We start from the raw sequence: 14,872 nt of genomic DNA on the forward strand, positions 1-14,872 counted from the left end.
TTCTCAGTCAGTCTTAAAATGACTTGCAATTAGTAAGATGACTAAACAATTTATATTCATAATTGCATCGTTTCCTCTCATTAACCTGGCTGGTATCATTTTTTTGTGACTCATGGGCTGGAAGTAAGCTTGAAGTTTTCTGGAAAAGTTGATAAGTATGTGCCTGCCTCTTGAGTTTCGGTGAAGCTGATGTGCACGTACGCTTGTTTTTCCACATAGAAAGAAAAGACGGAGCTGGAGGAGTCTCTTGCGGAGGTGAAGGAGCAGGAGGAGGAGTTGTTGCATGCTAACAGAGCTTTAACCACACGCTTGGAGGATGTGCAGGTGAGTTTCAGCCTTGGAGGGAAGCTTTAGGTCTCGCACCATTTCATCAGTTGTGGAAAAGGCATTCCCCACGGCATAGTCATTATGAACTGAGTTTGAATTGAGTTCAATTTTAGATCTATAGTGCTTTCTACAAAGGGCATTGTCCCAAAGCAGCTTTACAGAGACCTGGGCCGGAAACCAGGACCAGAAACACTTATGAATCTCCACTAGACTGAAGTGAACAGTCAAAGATGTTTTAATAGTGTTTTCAGAGTGTCTTCTTTCCTGCTCTCTTTACCACAGAGAAACTTGACCAAACTGAACCACGACCACAAGGATCTGAACGAGAGACTGAGGGAGGAGAAGAATCAGAAGGAGCAGTTCAAGAAAACAAAGAACGAGATCGAGGAGGAGCGGAGACTTCTTGACCGCACTGTGGAGAAGCTCCAGAAAGAGGTGAGATTTGTGTGTGTGTTTGCATGTGTATGTGTGTGTGTGTGTGTGTGTGTGTGTGTGTATGTTTACATGTATAGGTATGCATGTGTGTGTATGTTTGTATATATCCAATTCCTACATGCATGAGTTTGCGTAACTCTGTCTTTATGGCCCACCTGCTGAAGCCTGCATTCTCTTGGTCCCACTTCAGATGAGCGACATTGTGGACGCCTCTGAGACGTCCACCCAGGAGCTGCAGCTGCAGATTGACGAGTACAAGGAGAAGAACCGCAGGGAGCTCACCGAGCTCCAGAGGCAGCTCCGAGACAAGGGGGTGGAGCTGGAGAAGTCCCGGCTGGCGGCCAAGAAACTGCAGGAAGAGGTACGCGAGGGTGGACGGAGCTCCATGTGGAGCGTCCTGCTTTGTCCCGGGGCAGTGTGGTGTAAATCCACCTTGAGCTGCACCATGAAGTCATGGCTGTGGAATGCCTGCCAGGGATTTTAGGGTGGGGTGGCAGGACAGCCTGGCAGCATTATGGGGTTAAAGCGAATAAGTGGGTATTCAGAGGAGGAATTCTCGGTCAGTCGGGTCATCCTGGGAGAGGTGGGAGGTCAAAGGTGAAGGTCCAGAGAAATGCTCCGTGTGTGTGTGTAGCCTTCCGTGATGATATTCCCTCAGGAATGCAAACCCAATCTGAATTCAAGGCCTGCCTTACTGCCCAGCTGTAACATCAAACAGGGTTTAGTGATAGCAGTACAAATGTTAAAGTGGGAGTGATTGTCCTCCCTGATGAAAATTATCATGCCATTTTTCTAGTGTATATACACAGTCATGTGTGGGAGAACATTTCACATTGGTCACAAAATGACTTGCCATATATGAAATGGCTTTTTAGTTAACTAATGTGCATATCTATGTCTGTCTATGCAGGGACAGGTAGTGTAGTGTGTGTTGTGTGTGTGCGTGCGTGCGCACGTGCATGTGCTGTGTGGTGTGGGGTGTGTGGCGTGTGTATATATAAATTATTATTACTATCTTTAGTATTTATAACAGCTGCCTGGAATGCAATGCCTTTCCCCAGGTTTTTAATGGCCGCGGTCAGTGCACACAGTGCAGTCTGTAACCTCTCCGCTCTCTCCTGTGGTGCTGCTCCCGCTCTTTAACCTTGTCTTCATGCAGGAATCTGTGGAATGTTTTTGTGGTATATGGGACCCAGGCAATATGATTCATCTGATATGGGTGGGGTAGAGAATGTTTTTGGTAATATTTTTCTTCCCTACCTCCCACCCCCAGAATTACTTCTCCAGCTCAGTTTTATGTAGCTCTGTCACGTGATAACCATGAGGGTTATTGCAGACAGAAGGCTTCTAGTGCTTTAACAAGTGCTCACGTTTTGAAGCTGTGCTTATGTTTTATATGACAGTTTGGTAAATCACTCTCATTTTGGAGGGAAAATATGTCCTGTTTGTATAGAAATGTGTTCTAGTGATCTTCAGAGGTTGAGAGGGTTATGAGTGTACACCTGGACTATGTCCAAAACAGTTTACTTGCCTACTATTGAGTGTATGAGTTGAGTATACTGGAGGAAAAAGTTTTTAAGTGGGCAAAAGTTTCTCTAAATGTAGTGTACTTAAAATCTGCTGATGATATACTTGTTTCTGGGGTTTTGCTGAGTGTATTTGGGAACACACTGTTCAAGAAGTAAACCATTCTTTTTAGGAGGTCTAAAACAGAAAATTATGCTGAGGGAAAGGACAGCTTGCTAGGTTGCAGGAGTGCCTCCTCAAATGCACTTGCCAGTTAGAAAATGTGTGGAACATTCAGCATACAGCAGGACTTCTAGCACCAATCGGGGGAGGGTTGCGCCACTCCTGCTACACGGAGAGGGGGCAGCGTTTACCTGAGGAGCTGACCCTGAGAGGATGGGACAAATTATAGCTTCTGCATATCCCCCCATAGTCTGCTAATGGTTTGGCTTGAACCCTAAATATCCATCCAGGTTGTGTTTTCTGTCTGGCCTTGGCCCTGTTTCTTGCATTGCATTTTTCATGTTCCGAAGTGCTCTCACTGCTTTTTGCTGTTTCTCCAGGAAGCATTACTAAAACATCTGTTTCTGTTGGCAAGGTACTTGTTGAATTAATATTTTGCATGGGTTGCAGGCCGTTCGTCACTGTTCTTGAAACCGGACACTGAACAGGAATTGGCCTAAATTTTAAGTTTGATATAATCTGTACTTTGTGCGACATAAGGCACTCACTCACTCAAGGTCAATAATCCTTGCTCGAAGCACTTGACACACTGCATGCGCGCTGTACACCAGATATGCTGCACATTCACTGTATTCAAAGGTGTTAATCAGAGGTCATGGTCAAATTAATTGAATACATTTTTCCCTTGAAAGAAACTTGGAAGATTGATTGCAAGAAGTGTACATTACAACATTTGGAGTGTTGTGTTTGTAACTTTGCATGTTTGTGCATTAGTGGTTGTGCATACATCACCTTGGGTTTGAGAAAGGCACTATTTAGTGTTTAGAGTGCATTAGTGCGTTAGTGTACACACTTTAGTGCTGTAGTTATGCTCAGTAATAGTGTTGAATGTGTGTGTTGTAAGTGTGTGTGCATTTGTTTAAATGTGAGTGTTGATGTACACCATATGAAAGCGTTCAGGGGCCGCAGTGTGGGGGAGTACAGGAAAGGGAGGGGTGTGGTCGCATTGTTGAAGCAGCGGAGCCTTAGTCACTTTCCTATCCCTCCATGACCCCACTTTTGCCTCACAGCGTAGCAAGCCCCCTGTTTCCCAGCGGCTGCCCAACCTGGGGCCTGGCCATGCGAGACGGGGAGATTAGAGACCAGATCTTCTCATTAGTTTGCACATTAGTTCTTGGCAATGTGAAATGTCATTATTACTCCCCCCTAACCCCCCCCCCCCTTCTCTTAAAGCATTTACTCGCCCGATCAGGTTCCCCGCTTCCATTTTAATTTGGGTGCAGATCAGCCCTGGCAAATCGAAAGACAAAGAAAAGAAACTCCAGATGCTCCATGGCCACTCAGGGAACTGATTGCTTACTTCCAAATGTTGTTTTTTCAAAAACAATTTCCGCCTTTTGTCTTTGGAGTGTCCAAACTGAATGTAGTACATGATTAAGGCAACACCTTGTGGTCAAAGATGTAACTGCTGAATAGAAAACGCAGTAGTATGCCAGTGTTTAAAAATGAGTCACAACCGGTTTACTTTCAAACGCCTGCAAGTTGTGTACCTGCATTATGAAACCTGGAGAAGCAGCTACGCTAATAACATCAACAAGTCTTCATCACATTTGTTAAATGTATAATCCAGAGTGACTGACAGTGCAGTGCATACAATAAGGATAGATGAACACCAGCATGGATAAAATAACTGACTGTTAAGGCAGTCGAGACAAAGCGTAATCATAGAACGCAATGCTGCTGTAAGCAGCATGGTGTACAAAAAAGACATTAGTAAATGAGTTAATAACAAAAGGTGCTCAAATGTCCTAAATTGCGGTTGTGCTTTGCTGCAGCTGTCCCTCCTGGAGGATGACCTGCGGCAGTGTAAGAGGGAGCGGGACGACATGCTGGAGAGGGGGAAGAATCTGGAGCAGAGTGTGCTAGACCTGGAAGCAGAGGTGGACGCCAAATCGCACGCCAAGGACGACAGGTCTCGGCAGATCAAGCTCATGGAGGTACCTGCATGTGGAAGGAGGCGCCTCAACATTCTCATCTCAGTTTATTACATTGTCTTTGTGCGTCCTCCTCTGTCATTCTCTGTGCTTCTCTGTGTCCCACAGGGTGTCTGTCAGTGTCATTTCTGCATGTTTGTGTGTGGGTTTGTCCCTTTGTTTGTGTCTCTGTGTGCCTGTTGTGGTGTCCTTAAGAGCACAGGAGAGCACTGCCTTTAGGTAATCACACAGGACTGCTGGTCAAGCGCACAGCAGGTCCTGTGCTTGTCTCACTCTTGTTGCTGGTAAAACATGGAAGCTCAAAAGTTTCCACAAACAGTACAAAGCACCGTGTTGAAGGCACGGAAGGTCAAACAGAATGTTCTCAAGCAGGAAACTGCACAGTGAAAGTGAATCCTCCATTTTCCGCTGCTTGATATAAAATATTAAATAATTATTGTCTAATCTGAAGAGAAGAGGACTATACCAGTGTCCAGGGGTGGAAAGTCCTGGTGTCAGAAAGTAAGTCTTGCCATGTGTTTCTTACAACCATAAACTCAGCTTATTTCTACCTCTGGGCTGAAGAATTTTGCTAATTAGCGAAACCAGGTGATTTGAACAAAATACTGGAGAGAACCTTTACTTTCTGAATGGATTTTCCACCTCTGCTATTGTCAGTGTTGGTAGAAAAGATTAGAAAAATTAATTAAGTGAGATGATGGCCTTGTTTTCTTCAGGACAGGATTACTCAGCTGGAGCAGGACCTGGAAGAGGAGAGGGCCAGTGGGGACCTGCTGATGGACAGAATTGACCGGGGACGAGATCAGGTGAGCCTCGCCTACACTGACCGCGATCCCCACCCCACCCTGTGGCATAATTTTCTAGTTCTGTCCGTGCTCCACTGGGTGAACGGCTGAATTTACTCAGTCCAACACAAAAAACTCCACTCCCTCATTTATGTCCACTGTGGTAGAAGAGAACATTTATTTTTCCCCAAAAGCTTCCTGTTAAAATGCTTTGTGCCAAGGTGTAAACTCTTATTTGGCCTGTGACAAATCTCCCCCAGACCTGACCTCCTGCACTAAGGCTTTCATGCCTTTCCCCATGCGTGGGTTATTTTTCATGAAGCCAGTTAAAAAAATTATTAATGAGAGTTCATTTAAGTTCTGGTGGGAGCGGCACATTGTTGCATTGTAAGAGGATCTTGCATAATAGCCAGGCTTTTGGCAGTCAGTGCCCTTTTTCTGCATCAGTTACAGAAGTTTCTTCATAATACACCATTTCAGCCAAAATATGAAAGCTGCCAAACATCTTAAGTATACAGGCTTTAGAATTCACTTGGCCTGTTCCTGCCATGAGAGCTATAACACAGCTCTGGATATTCCAGTTTTTCCATCCTTTAGGGGTCAGAAAGAGGCCTAAACAATTCAGATGATCCTTGATAATGAAAGCTGCTGATAGAGCCGTTTCATAATCTGGGACCCAGAGCAAAAGCACTTTTCCGAGGGAAACAGAAGTCGTCAGCAAGTGCCGCTAAGCTCTGGGCCGCTGTCTCTTCTCTGCTAATGAGGGAGTGCTGTTGATGCGGGCAGTGGTACAGATTGTATCTTTGAGGTAAATCACGTCAGTGTAAGATATATCCCCGTCATTTTTGCATGTTGACTGCTTGCTTTTTTAAGTAGCCTTATGGTCTATTCGGTGTTGCAAGCATACCTCATCTCAAATTACTCTTTTTTTGGCTTATTTTTGCAGCCTTGGTCTGATTGGTCATGTCGTACCTGTGTCAAAGTGGTTCACAGTCACTGTTTGTGCTGTGCTAAGTCTCCTCAGGTATCCCTGAGCCTGGATGGCTTCAGCAGAATCAGAGATCAGCTGACCCACTCCATCCATCGCTCCATGTCTTTGGTTGAGCTTGTGAATTTCAGCTTTTTGTTTTGAATTCAGTATAACTCTCATATTACTAGTATAGCAGAATCGATGCTCATGTAAATGCACAGTCTGTGGACGCCTGTATAATGTGACACTGGTGGAGGAGGCCTCTCATTAAATACAGGATCAGTGCAATCCTCCAAAGTGGTAGTATCATTGTCCCAGGGCTTTGAGACAGTACTACAAAAAAATGTTTGACAGTTTGGTGCAAGGAGCTGAGGTGGAGTTGCCAAGGAAACGGTAGGGGGAGAAGGAGGAGGATGAGGGGGGAGGGTGTGGAGGGTTGAGGCCTCCTGGCCGTGGGGTCTCACAGTGAACAGTGTAGCGGGAGGAACACCTGCGCCTCTCCTGGCACCAGGTGCTCCTCTCCTGTCTAAATGAGAATAATCTCTCCGCATCTCCGAAAGCTGATTAGTCTCGCCGGCGTGTTCCGGCTCGCTGACTCAGCTCCCCGAGCGCCGCGCTGCGTGTCTCTCTTATGTGGGCCATCAGTCATATGAGCAGGCCCGAGTCGGCCCCTAATTGGCATAAAATATCACCCATTCCGTGCTCCTGTTACAAAAAAGAGCCAACTGTTCTATATTGATCAGTTGTCTGCTTCTCTCTCTCTCTCATTCTCCCGTTTCTCTGCTTCCTCACACAGGATCAGCCCTATTGAATGTCATTAAAGAATGGTGTCTTTCAGTTCATTTTGAGTTCATGGTCTAGTTTGGTTAACGGGAGTGGAAGGAAAATTTGGCTCGCCTCTTTTTCAGAAAAGGAACGCATTAGTCTGGAAATCTGATTTGCGTTTCTTGGCTAAGGGAAACTGAAAACTCCTAGATTTTGTGGACAGTAGTTGGAATTGCAAAGTTGAACAGTATCACAAGGACTCAGCTTGCTCCATTTTGCAAACCAAGGTCGATGGATTGTGCTGCCTGTGAAGGTTTTTACCGAGCAGAATGCAACTCGGGACATTGTTTCCTTTGGCGGGGAACAGGCTATTCTTGCTGCAAATCTTGTTACATGGAACCCAAGTTGAAATGCTAACATTTAGATGGTAATTTTTGTCTGACCTTCACACTGCTGAAAGGCTCCTGGCCCTGGGGAATGAACGAGATTTGTCACATCCCTATCCATATTCTGGAAAGGTTGAACCGAATATTAGATTTATTAACCTTCACTTCCACAAACACAGGTTACCAAGACATCACGTGATGAGGAAATGCATCTGGAAACACAGGTGCATTTCAATAACAGCTTTTAAAAACTTTGTAGAGTGTCTGTGTAATGTCTCTCTCTCTCTCTGTCTCTCTCTCTCCCTCTCCTTCTCTCTCTCTCTGTGCTGATGACAGGCGGAGCAAATGAGGAATGAACTCCTGCAAGAGAGGGCTGCCAGACAGGACCTGGAGTGTGACAAGATCGCGCTGGAGAGACAGGTAGGCTATCCACCCCATTCATCTCATTACCGCCTGGGGAAGATGGCGCATCCTATTAAAACTCCATTAAGCCCAAATAAAAGACACTTCCCATTGATTCTCCTGTTTACCCATCTCTGTCTTCTCCTAGACCTCTCAGACATTCTCTCCTGCTGAGGCTGATGAACTGCTGTCAGCTCTGTCTGCTTCTCTCTGTTCCTTCTTGTCCCCTGATTTAAACCATACGTCTGCACACTTTCAAAACAATAGTTCAGCCATCGTTCAGAGTATTAGTACATACAGGGGCCTTGTGAGTCCTGTAGCAGTAGTTATATCGCCAAAACAACAAGCTGGTCGTGTGACCCTCTTTCTCCCACTAACAAGGACAATGTGTTTTTATGTAAAGCGCAATAAATACAAAAAAAAAAAAAATACCCAAAAGGCCTACCCTCCACTTTAAAAGCCGGAGATGGTAAGAAATTTCTACCTGAAACCGATCAACTGACCTAACTGAACTCCTGTCTCAAATTCAAATAAACGCTTGAAACTTTCACGTGAAACGGGTCAGTGCGTGAAGGCAGACTGTATTCACACCTGACTGGTCCAGGGTGAACTGCGATGGTCCAGAGTGGAACTTTTGGGATTACTCTTCCTCTGTCCTCCAGAATAAAGACCTGAAAAGCAGAGTGTCCCACCTGGAGACCTCCCAGAAATCCAACAAGGAGGGCCGTGTGTCCCAGCTGGAGTGCAGGATTCAGGAGCTGGAGGAGAGGCTGGAGGGAGAGGAGAGGTACAAAGATTCACCTGTACCTTTTTATATGGTCTATGACCTGTACATATCTGCAAAAAATAGTTTATAACCTGAAAAACTGCAAAGCCGTTTGTCTTTGATACTTTTTGTATGTTTTTATTAAGAAATAATACAGCAAAGACACTTTTGTAATCACATATTTTATCATATTGAGCTAAAAGTGTTTCCTGATAAAAATCCAGTGTCAGCAAAAAAAGTTCTGCATGACTACTTTTTTTTCCCTCAAATTCAAAAATTGTACACCTGCGACTACAACTACTTTTCTTATCTGCTGAAGTAGAGCAGGAGAAATTGAACCATGTTAAGAGTATGTTTATTCCCAAAGGTTAACTGAAGCTAGTATTATTTGTGGAAAAATTTAAATAAATAAACGGCTAGCTAAGAACACAGTCATTTCTGTGCATCCTTGTACCTGAGTCATGGTGACTCATGAAGCTGGCTTAATGACTGCTGCCCTGGCTGTGGAGCCCTGTGGGTGATTGTGAGATAAAAACTTAACATGTACGTCACATGGACAAACGCATTTCTGACTCTCACTGATCCCACTGTGCTTGTGAAGTGACCTGTTGATGAGGTCTCTCTGGCAGAAATCTGGGCTGCCTGTATCGGGTAACATGTAGACCTATCAGCTATTGTGCAGTAAGTGTGCCAGGGTTGGAGTGCCAGGCCACGTGGACTCCGTCCTGTGGGAAATGGCAGGCTTACCCAATGCCCCCGGTATCCTTTCCAGGGACCGTGCCAACCTGCAGCTGATGAACCGCAAGCTGGAGAGGAAGGTGAAGGAGATGATGATGCAGGTGGACGATGAGAACCACTCGCTGCAGGACCAGAAGGACCAGGTGAGGGACAAACGCACGCACACACACACGCACGGGTACACACACACACGTGTTCATGCATGTATCACTAGCTTCTTATTGTCTGTTCCTGACGCTGGAGTCATTGGGACAGAGCAGAAAAGCATGGCACGTGTCCTTATGGGCCCCCCAGTTAGCCATCATTCACACTGTGCACAGCAAGTGTTCACCTGATCAGTTTACCAAAGCTAAACATTCACAGTGAGGATTAGGATATTGAGTGGAAAAAAAAAAGCACATTCCTAGACGTGAACGGAAGGAGAGGACGCTGTTGAGTGCAGCGGTGCGTTTGTGCTTCTGCGTTTTTTAACCCTGATGCTTCTGAAACTCCTTCCAGCTGAACCTGCGCCTGAAGGCCTTGAAGCGGCAGATGGACGAGGCGGAGGAGGAGATCGACCGGCTGGAGCACGGCAAGAAGAAGCTTCAGAGGGACCTGGACGAGCAGCTGGAGGTCAACGATCAGCTCCAGGGCCAGCTCAAAGCCCTGCGCAATGAGATGAGGTCAGTTTGCTGAAAGATATCCGTCTGTATGCAGAGCCGGCTGCTGGCGTAAACACTCTATGCAGTTGTTTAGGGTCTCAACCATCCCTGGGCCACACAATTCAAGTTTTTTTTTTTTTTTGTTATACAAAGTAAATGTACAGTATTGTTATTTACGTGTCTGCGGCAAAGGGTTCCCTGGTCCGTGACCACTTTGGAAACATCAGAATCCTACAGCCACCTTTGCCTGGGTCCTCTTTGGGCAGAATGTCTTCTGGCCCATCAATAGGCCCATCCCTGCACCGCCCAGAAACTGATAAATGCGAGCCAACAACCATGAGCGCTGCAGTGTGAATTGTCACACACTTGTGCGCAATTAGTCATGCTAGGTGGCTAATTGAGATGGCTGAGGTACAGCAGTGGGATGAGCGCTAATGGTTGTGCGACAGGTGGATTCATGAGGCGGGGACTGTGCTGGCACCTGGAGGGGCACAAAAGCAGGGCCCTAGTTACATATCCTGAGACATAAACTGCAGAAAAGTGCATAAACACACACGGGTACACCCGCACACACGTACAAACGGCAAACACACCGTCAATATCTATATAATTAATTTCCTTAACTGTGTATACAGTTGTTTGCAGGTTTTCATGCTTATAAATAAAAGTGGTAACATTTTACAGAAATAATTTTGTACAGAAAACCTTAGTAATCAGGTGATAAACAGTAAATTGTGGTAAGCAGTTCATTTAAGGGAGTACACGTATGTGGGTATGCATGTGGCTGGTTTTGTATGGTATATCATAGTTCCTCTGACAAACTTTACATTGACAATATATCCCCTACCCCCACACCTTAGGCGCAAGAATGCTCCTGTCTCGTTACTGCATAGTCTTGATGATGACGATGATGATGACCTCAGCACCGATGGGGAGATATACTACAGTTCTACATCTGGGTACAAAAGGTCCAGCCAGGACCCCACTGCATGAACATGTTGTTTTGGTGATGGACACTGCATGTAGCTGGACCCCAGTCTGGGCTGGTCCAGGTGACGGGGAAAATGGAACGACTGGAACGACACCCCACAAAGCCCGTCTGGCCCTGTGCTGGCATGGGTGTGGCCTGAGTGCATCATAACACTCCACAGAGTCTAATGCCTGGTTACAGTATGCTTACAGGCTTGAATTTCATTTCCTGTTTAGGATAAACTAATACCTTCATTCTTATTATTATTATTGTTATTATTATTATTAAGCTTTATGTCAAGTATAACATCCTAGTTTAAGTTCAATAAATGGTCATTTTAAATTTTGTACATAAAGAAAAATCACAACCACTTTTTGTTTGTATCCAACTATTGCTCTATGAACTGGAAAACAAACTGTGAGGCTTTGTTAATTCAGAATGATATATTTATTTACTGTTGACTATATGACGGAACTAGAAAGTGAAGGTGCATGTTTTTAAGGGAAATTGACATGAGGGATTAATCATATTACAATTCATTTTAATTCATTTATGAAAATACAAAGTCATTTTTGGAACTTCTAATAAATGCATGCGATTTTGAAACTGCAAACCCACAAATACAAGTAATCCATTTCATTTATGTAAAAACCTTTCTTGAAAAGTTATTTATAAAAAGAAAAAATTAAATGAATAAACAAGGCTAAGTTTAATGTCAACCCGCTGAACCAAATTAATGCATGATATAAAAGTACATAGAAATGAAAACCATGTAAGCTTGCTGATTACTTCAATGGCCTCATACCATGCCATTGTATATAACAGTTTTATTCAGGTTTATAAATCAGGTCTAACAAACTGGATGATGATTTATGTGACTGACCTTCATTTATTAAACAAAAAAGAATATATTTATATTTTAATGACAGTTTCATTTCACTCAGCTGGAAAATGTTTGACTAAAATGTCCTTGATCTTTCTCTGGCCAGCTTGTTTTGTGCTACAGAAATATGACACCTTCACAATTAGAAGGCAATGTTCTTAACTTCACAGCTAAGTCAGGGTTTCTCAATATTATGCTCTAAACATTCCTTTGAAATTGAATTAGCCCTCCTACCAACCTTACCTTTCAAAATAAAAAACGTGGGAAACTGTTGCAGTTATCTCCTAAGGTGAGTTTGGTGACAGAAAACACAGTATTAACTTTTGGTCCAGTCCACCTGCTTCCATAAAGAAAAGTGTATGTGTGTATGTGCGTGTGTGGGGGCATGTATGTCTGCATGTGGGCATGCATGCGTGCATGCTGGTCTGTGTGTGTGTGTGTGCGTGCGTGCACGCACATTTGTGTGCATACATGCAAACATATTTTGTGTATTGGGGTGACTCTTCTGCAAGTTTTGTAATGAGGGAGTTTCTGTAGAAGTGCTATATTGACAATCGCTGACCTGTTTCAACACTGTGATGATTTGCACTGTTTGTTGGCTTCATTTATGGATGAGCCAAACACCACCATTGCCATTTAGGGCAGAACAAGCTTTTAGTTCTGACTCCTTGATTCATTTAGGGAAGGAGTTAAGAAGGAAAAAAAAAACAAAAAACTTGCCACTACCTCTGTACTTAACTATATTGCAACCGTGCAAAGGCTTAAAACTGTGTCAATGTATAATAAAGTTGTTATTAGCTAAATTCTTGTATCATTCGTCTTATTTTAATAATGAACACCACGATATATTTTTGAGACAAAATATTTTTCTATGTGATAAAACATTCATTTGACTGAATGTCCGCCATTACAGTTTTGTCAGACATTTGTGCATGAAGTATCCTCCTCTTTACCGCACACAATGCAATGCACACACTGACATTTTGGAGTTGTTTTCCCAAGGCTTCATACTGTCTGGCCAAAGCAGCTGTATCAATATCAGCGTTTTATTTTCTTTTTAATGAGTACTTTGATGCCTGATGGCTTGCCCCTGAACAGATCCCCAGTGTCCTTCCTGAGTGTGACCCTGTGCAGCCCTGTGGCTCGGCAGCGGAAATCTGGAGGGGAAGGACAAGATTGATCCCTCGCATTTATGGAGCCAGGGAGAGAGAGCAGCGCTATGCTGCGAGGCAGGCTGTGTTTATATGACTTCATCCTTTAGGGAGCTGTGCAGCAGGGAACCCAAAGGGGGGGAGTGCGCGTTGCTGGCCTATGTATTCAAACGAGACCCAAAGCTTTTGTTCTTGGGCTGTGACCTACATTTGTTGTCAGCCTGCAGCTGACAAACAATTTAACCTCTTAAGCAATGGGGTACCATCTCTGCTACCACCCCCCGTCGGCCTCAGTCTGTGTACATTCGGGAGAAATGCAGAGCAGGGTCCCTGCTGTTGTCCGGGTTTTAAAAGTGGCCATTCCTGGCATTCTTGAGCTTAGTCTGTGTGAATGCAGAAGTGTATATAGTCCCCGAGAGACCCTTTTAACGCCTTTCTACATTGTATCGGAAACGCTATTTTGCATTTGACTGAAACTTGTACATTCACTTCGTTCAGATCACTAGCCTTCACACGTAGCCCGGTTTCTTTCCATTATAGTAGTGATACGGGTTTACCTCATCCACTGAAGTGGGCGTCATTTAGGACGGATGATATTCAATACATTGTCGCCCTCTACCGTCAAACTTCTGAAATATTCACTCAAAAAGCCAACTACTATTTACATTGAAATGGGACCAATAGGTTTGGATGAAAAAAATCAAAAGCAGGAAAGGCGTTTATTGGCGCGGAGGAAACTATTCGGAGTTAAAACGATTGACAAGATTCTATAAGATTACACGTATTACACGAAGAATGCAAGATTTCCTAGTTATCCATAAATACATTAGATAGTTATTCCTAATGTTTCGGTAGGCTAATCATTTATTACGAGAATCTGTTTTCCATAGGATGAGTTTAAGAATGCCTGCGTAGACTCCGATGTCTCCCAATAGCTCGTTTTATTACTTTTCTTAGAAGGCCTACACGCGAACTGGTATAGGTGATAAAGTTAAATAACACAAGGATCGTGAGACTGGCCAACATTTGTGCTCCGTTGATTGATGCGTGGCGAATCGATCATCTGCATAGCATAAAGTTTTAACCACGAGGTGGTACCGTGGTAACGAGCTAATGACAGAAAAGAAGGACGCTAACCCCGTGGCAGTTGGGTTTTATTACCTGCCAGTCCGTCAAGTCCGAGTTGGCATGCAGATCAGACCCCTAATGAAAGATGTGGGGGAAAGTGGGATGTCCCCTTATTCTTCTGCCTCCTCCTCCCCTTTGTGACTCTGGCCGCGACTATTCATCGCGGTGAAGAGGTAGAGCATTCGGCTGACTCGGGTTAAAAAAAACGCGTCTGTTGCCTTTCTTTTGTGGTGCCGAAAATACGTGTGTAAATATTGCGTCCCCCCTGCACGATCTGAAGTTCGGGTGGTTGGTTCGGTGTGTGCTCCACAGGCTGTGAGAGAAGACCAAGGCGTGCTGTTCCCACACAAATTAAAAGGTAATGAAATTAACTTGCACAGAATGTGCATTAAGCGCCATATGCAATACTGGTGTATTAAAAAAAAAAAAAAAATCACCATGCATTGTGATGTTGCAAAATAAGAAAACAGATCACATTTCATTCCATATTTCCTCAAAGATCTGCTTCTGGTGTGGACCACATCATATGAAATATTAGATTTTTTATTAAATATTTAAAACATTGAAGTTGTGTTTACATTGCTCTTGTGTTACTTTCCATAAGACCCATTTTTCCTCAGCATGACTGAAAAAGGAAGAGAAGGCAACCCCGTGTTTTGCAAATGTAGAAAACTGAACAAAATGAAACAAACTTATTTTCTGCTATTTTAATTTACGAGCATCCTTCTTCAGCACTGTCTCACAAGCGTAGGCTCAGTATAATGGTGTCTAGTTTTGCTGTTTCACAAAGCTTACTGACATGCTTTGAGCATCTTGAGAAATATGTTTGCTTTTCCAGGAAG

General features: G+C 44.0%; 1 protein-coding gene across 1 annotated transcript in view; it reads left to right on the forward strand.

Annotated features, from left to right (window-relative positions):
• The window catches only part of cgnl1 (cingulin-like 1), a 36,296-nt gene extending 23,742 nt beyond the window's left edge, over positions 1 to 12,554 (forward strand). The window contains exons 10-19 of the mRNA XM_035394950.1: positions 220 to 324; positions 610 to 762; positions 953 to 1,123; positions 4,287 to 4,448; positions 5,162 to 5,251; positions 7,688 to 7,771; positions 8,416 to 8,540; positions 9,292 to 9,400; positions 9,756 to 9,919; positions 10,759 to 12,554. Of these exons, the coding sequence (XP_035250841.1) occupies positions 220 to 324; positions 610 to 762; positions 953 to 1,123; positions 4,287 to 4,448; positions 5,162 to 5,251; positions 7,688 to 7,771; positions 8,416 to 8,540; positions 9,292 to 9,400; positions 9,756 to 9,919; positions 10,759 to 10,891 (1,296 nt within the window). The 3' untranslated portion in view covers positions 10,892 to 12,554. The remainder of the gene's footprint in view (positions 1 to 219; positions 325 to 609; positions 763 to 952; positions 1,124 to 4,286; positions 4,449 to 5,161; positions 5,252 to 7,687; positions 7,772 to 8,415; positions 8,541 to 9,291; positions 9,401 to 9,755; positions 9,920 to 10,758) is intronic.
• Positions 12,555 to 14,872: the final 2,318 nt, after the last annotated feature.

Source organism: Anguilla anguilla, chromosome 16, assembly GCF_013347855.1.
Source record: "Anguilla anguilla isolate fAngAng1 chromosome 16, fAngAng1.pri, whole genome shotgun sequence".
In the NCBI taxonomy this organism is placed as follows: Eukaryota; Metazoa; Chordata; class Actinopteri; order Anguilliformes; family Anguillidae; genus Anguilla; species Anguilla anguilla.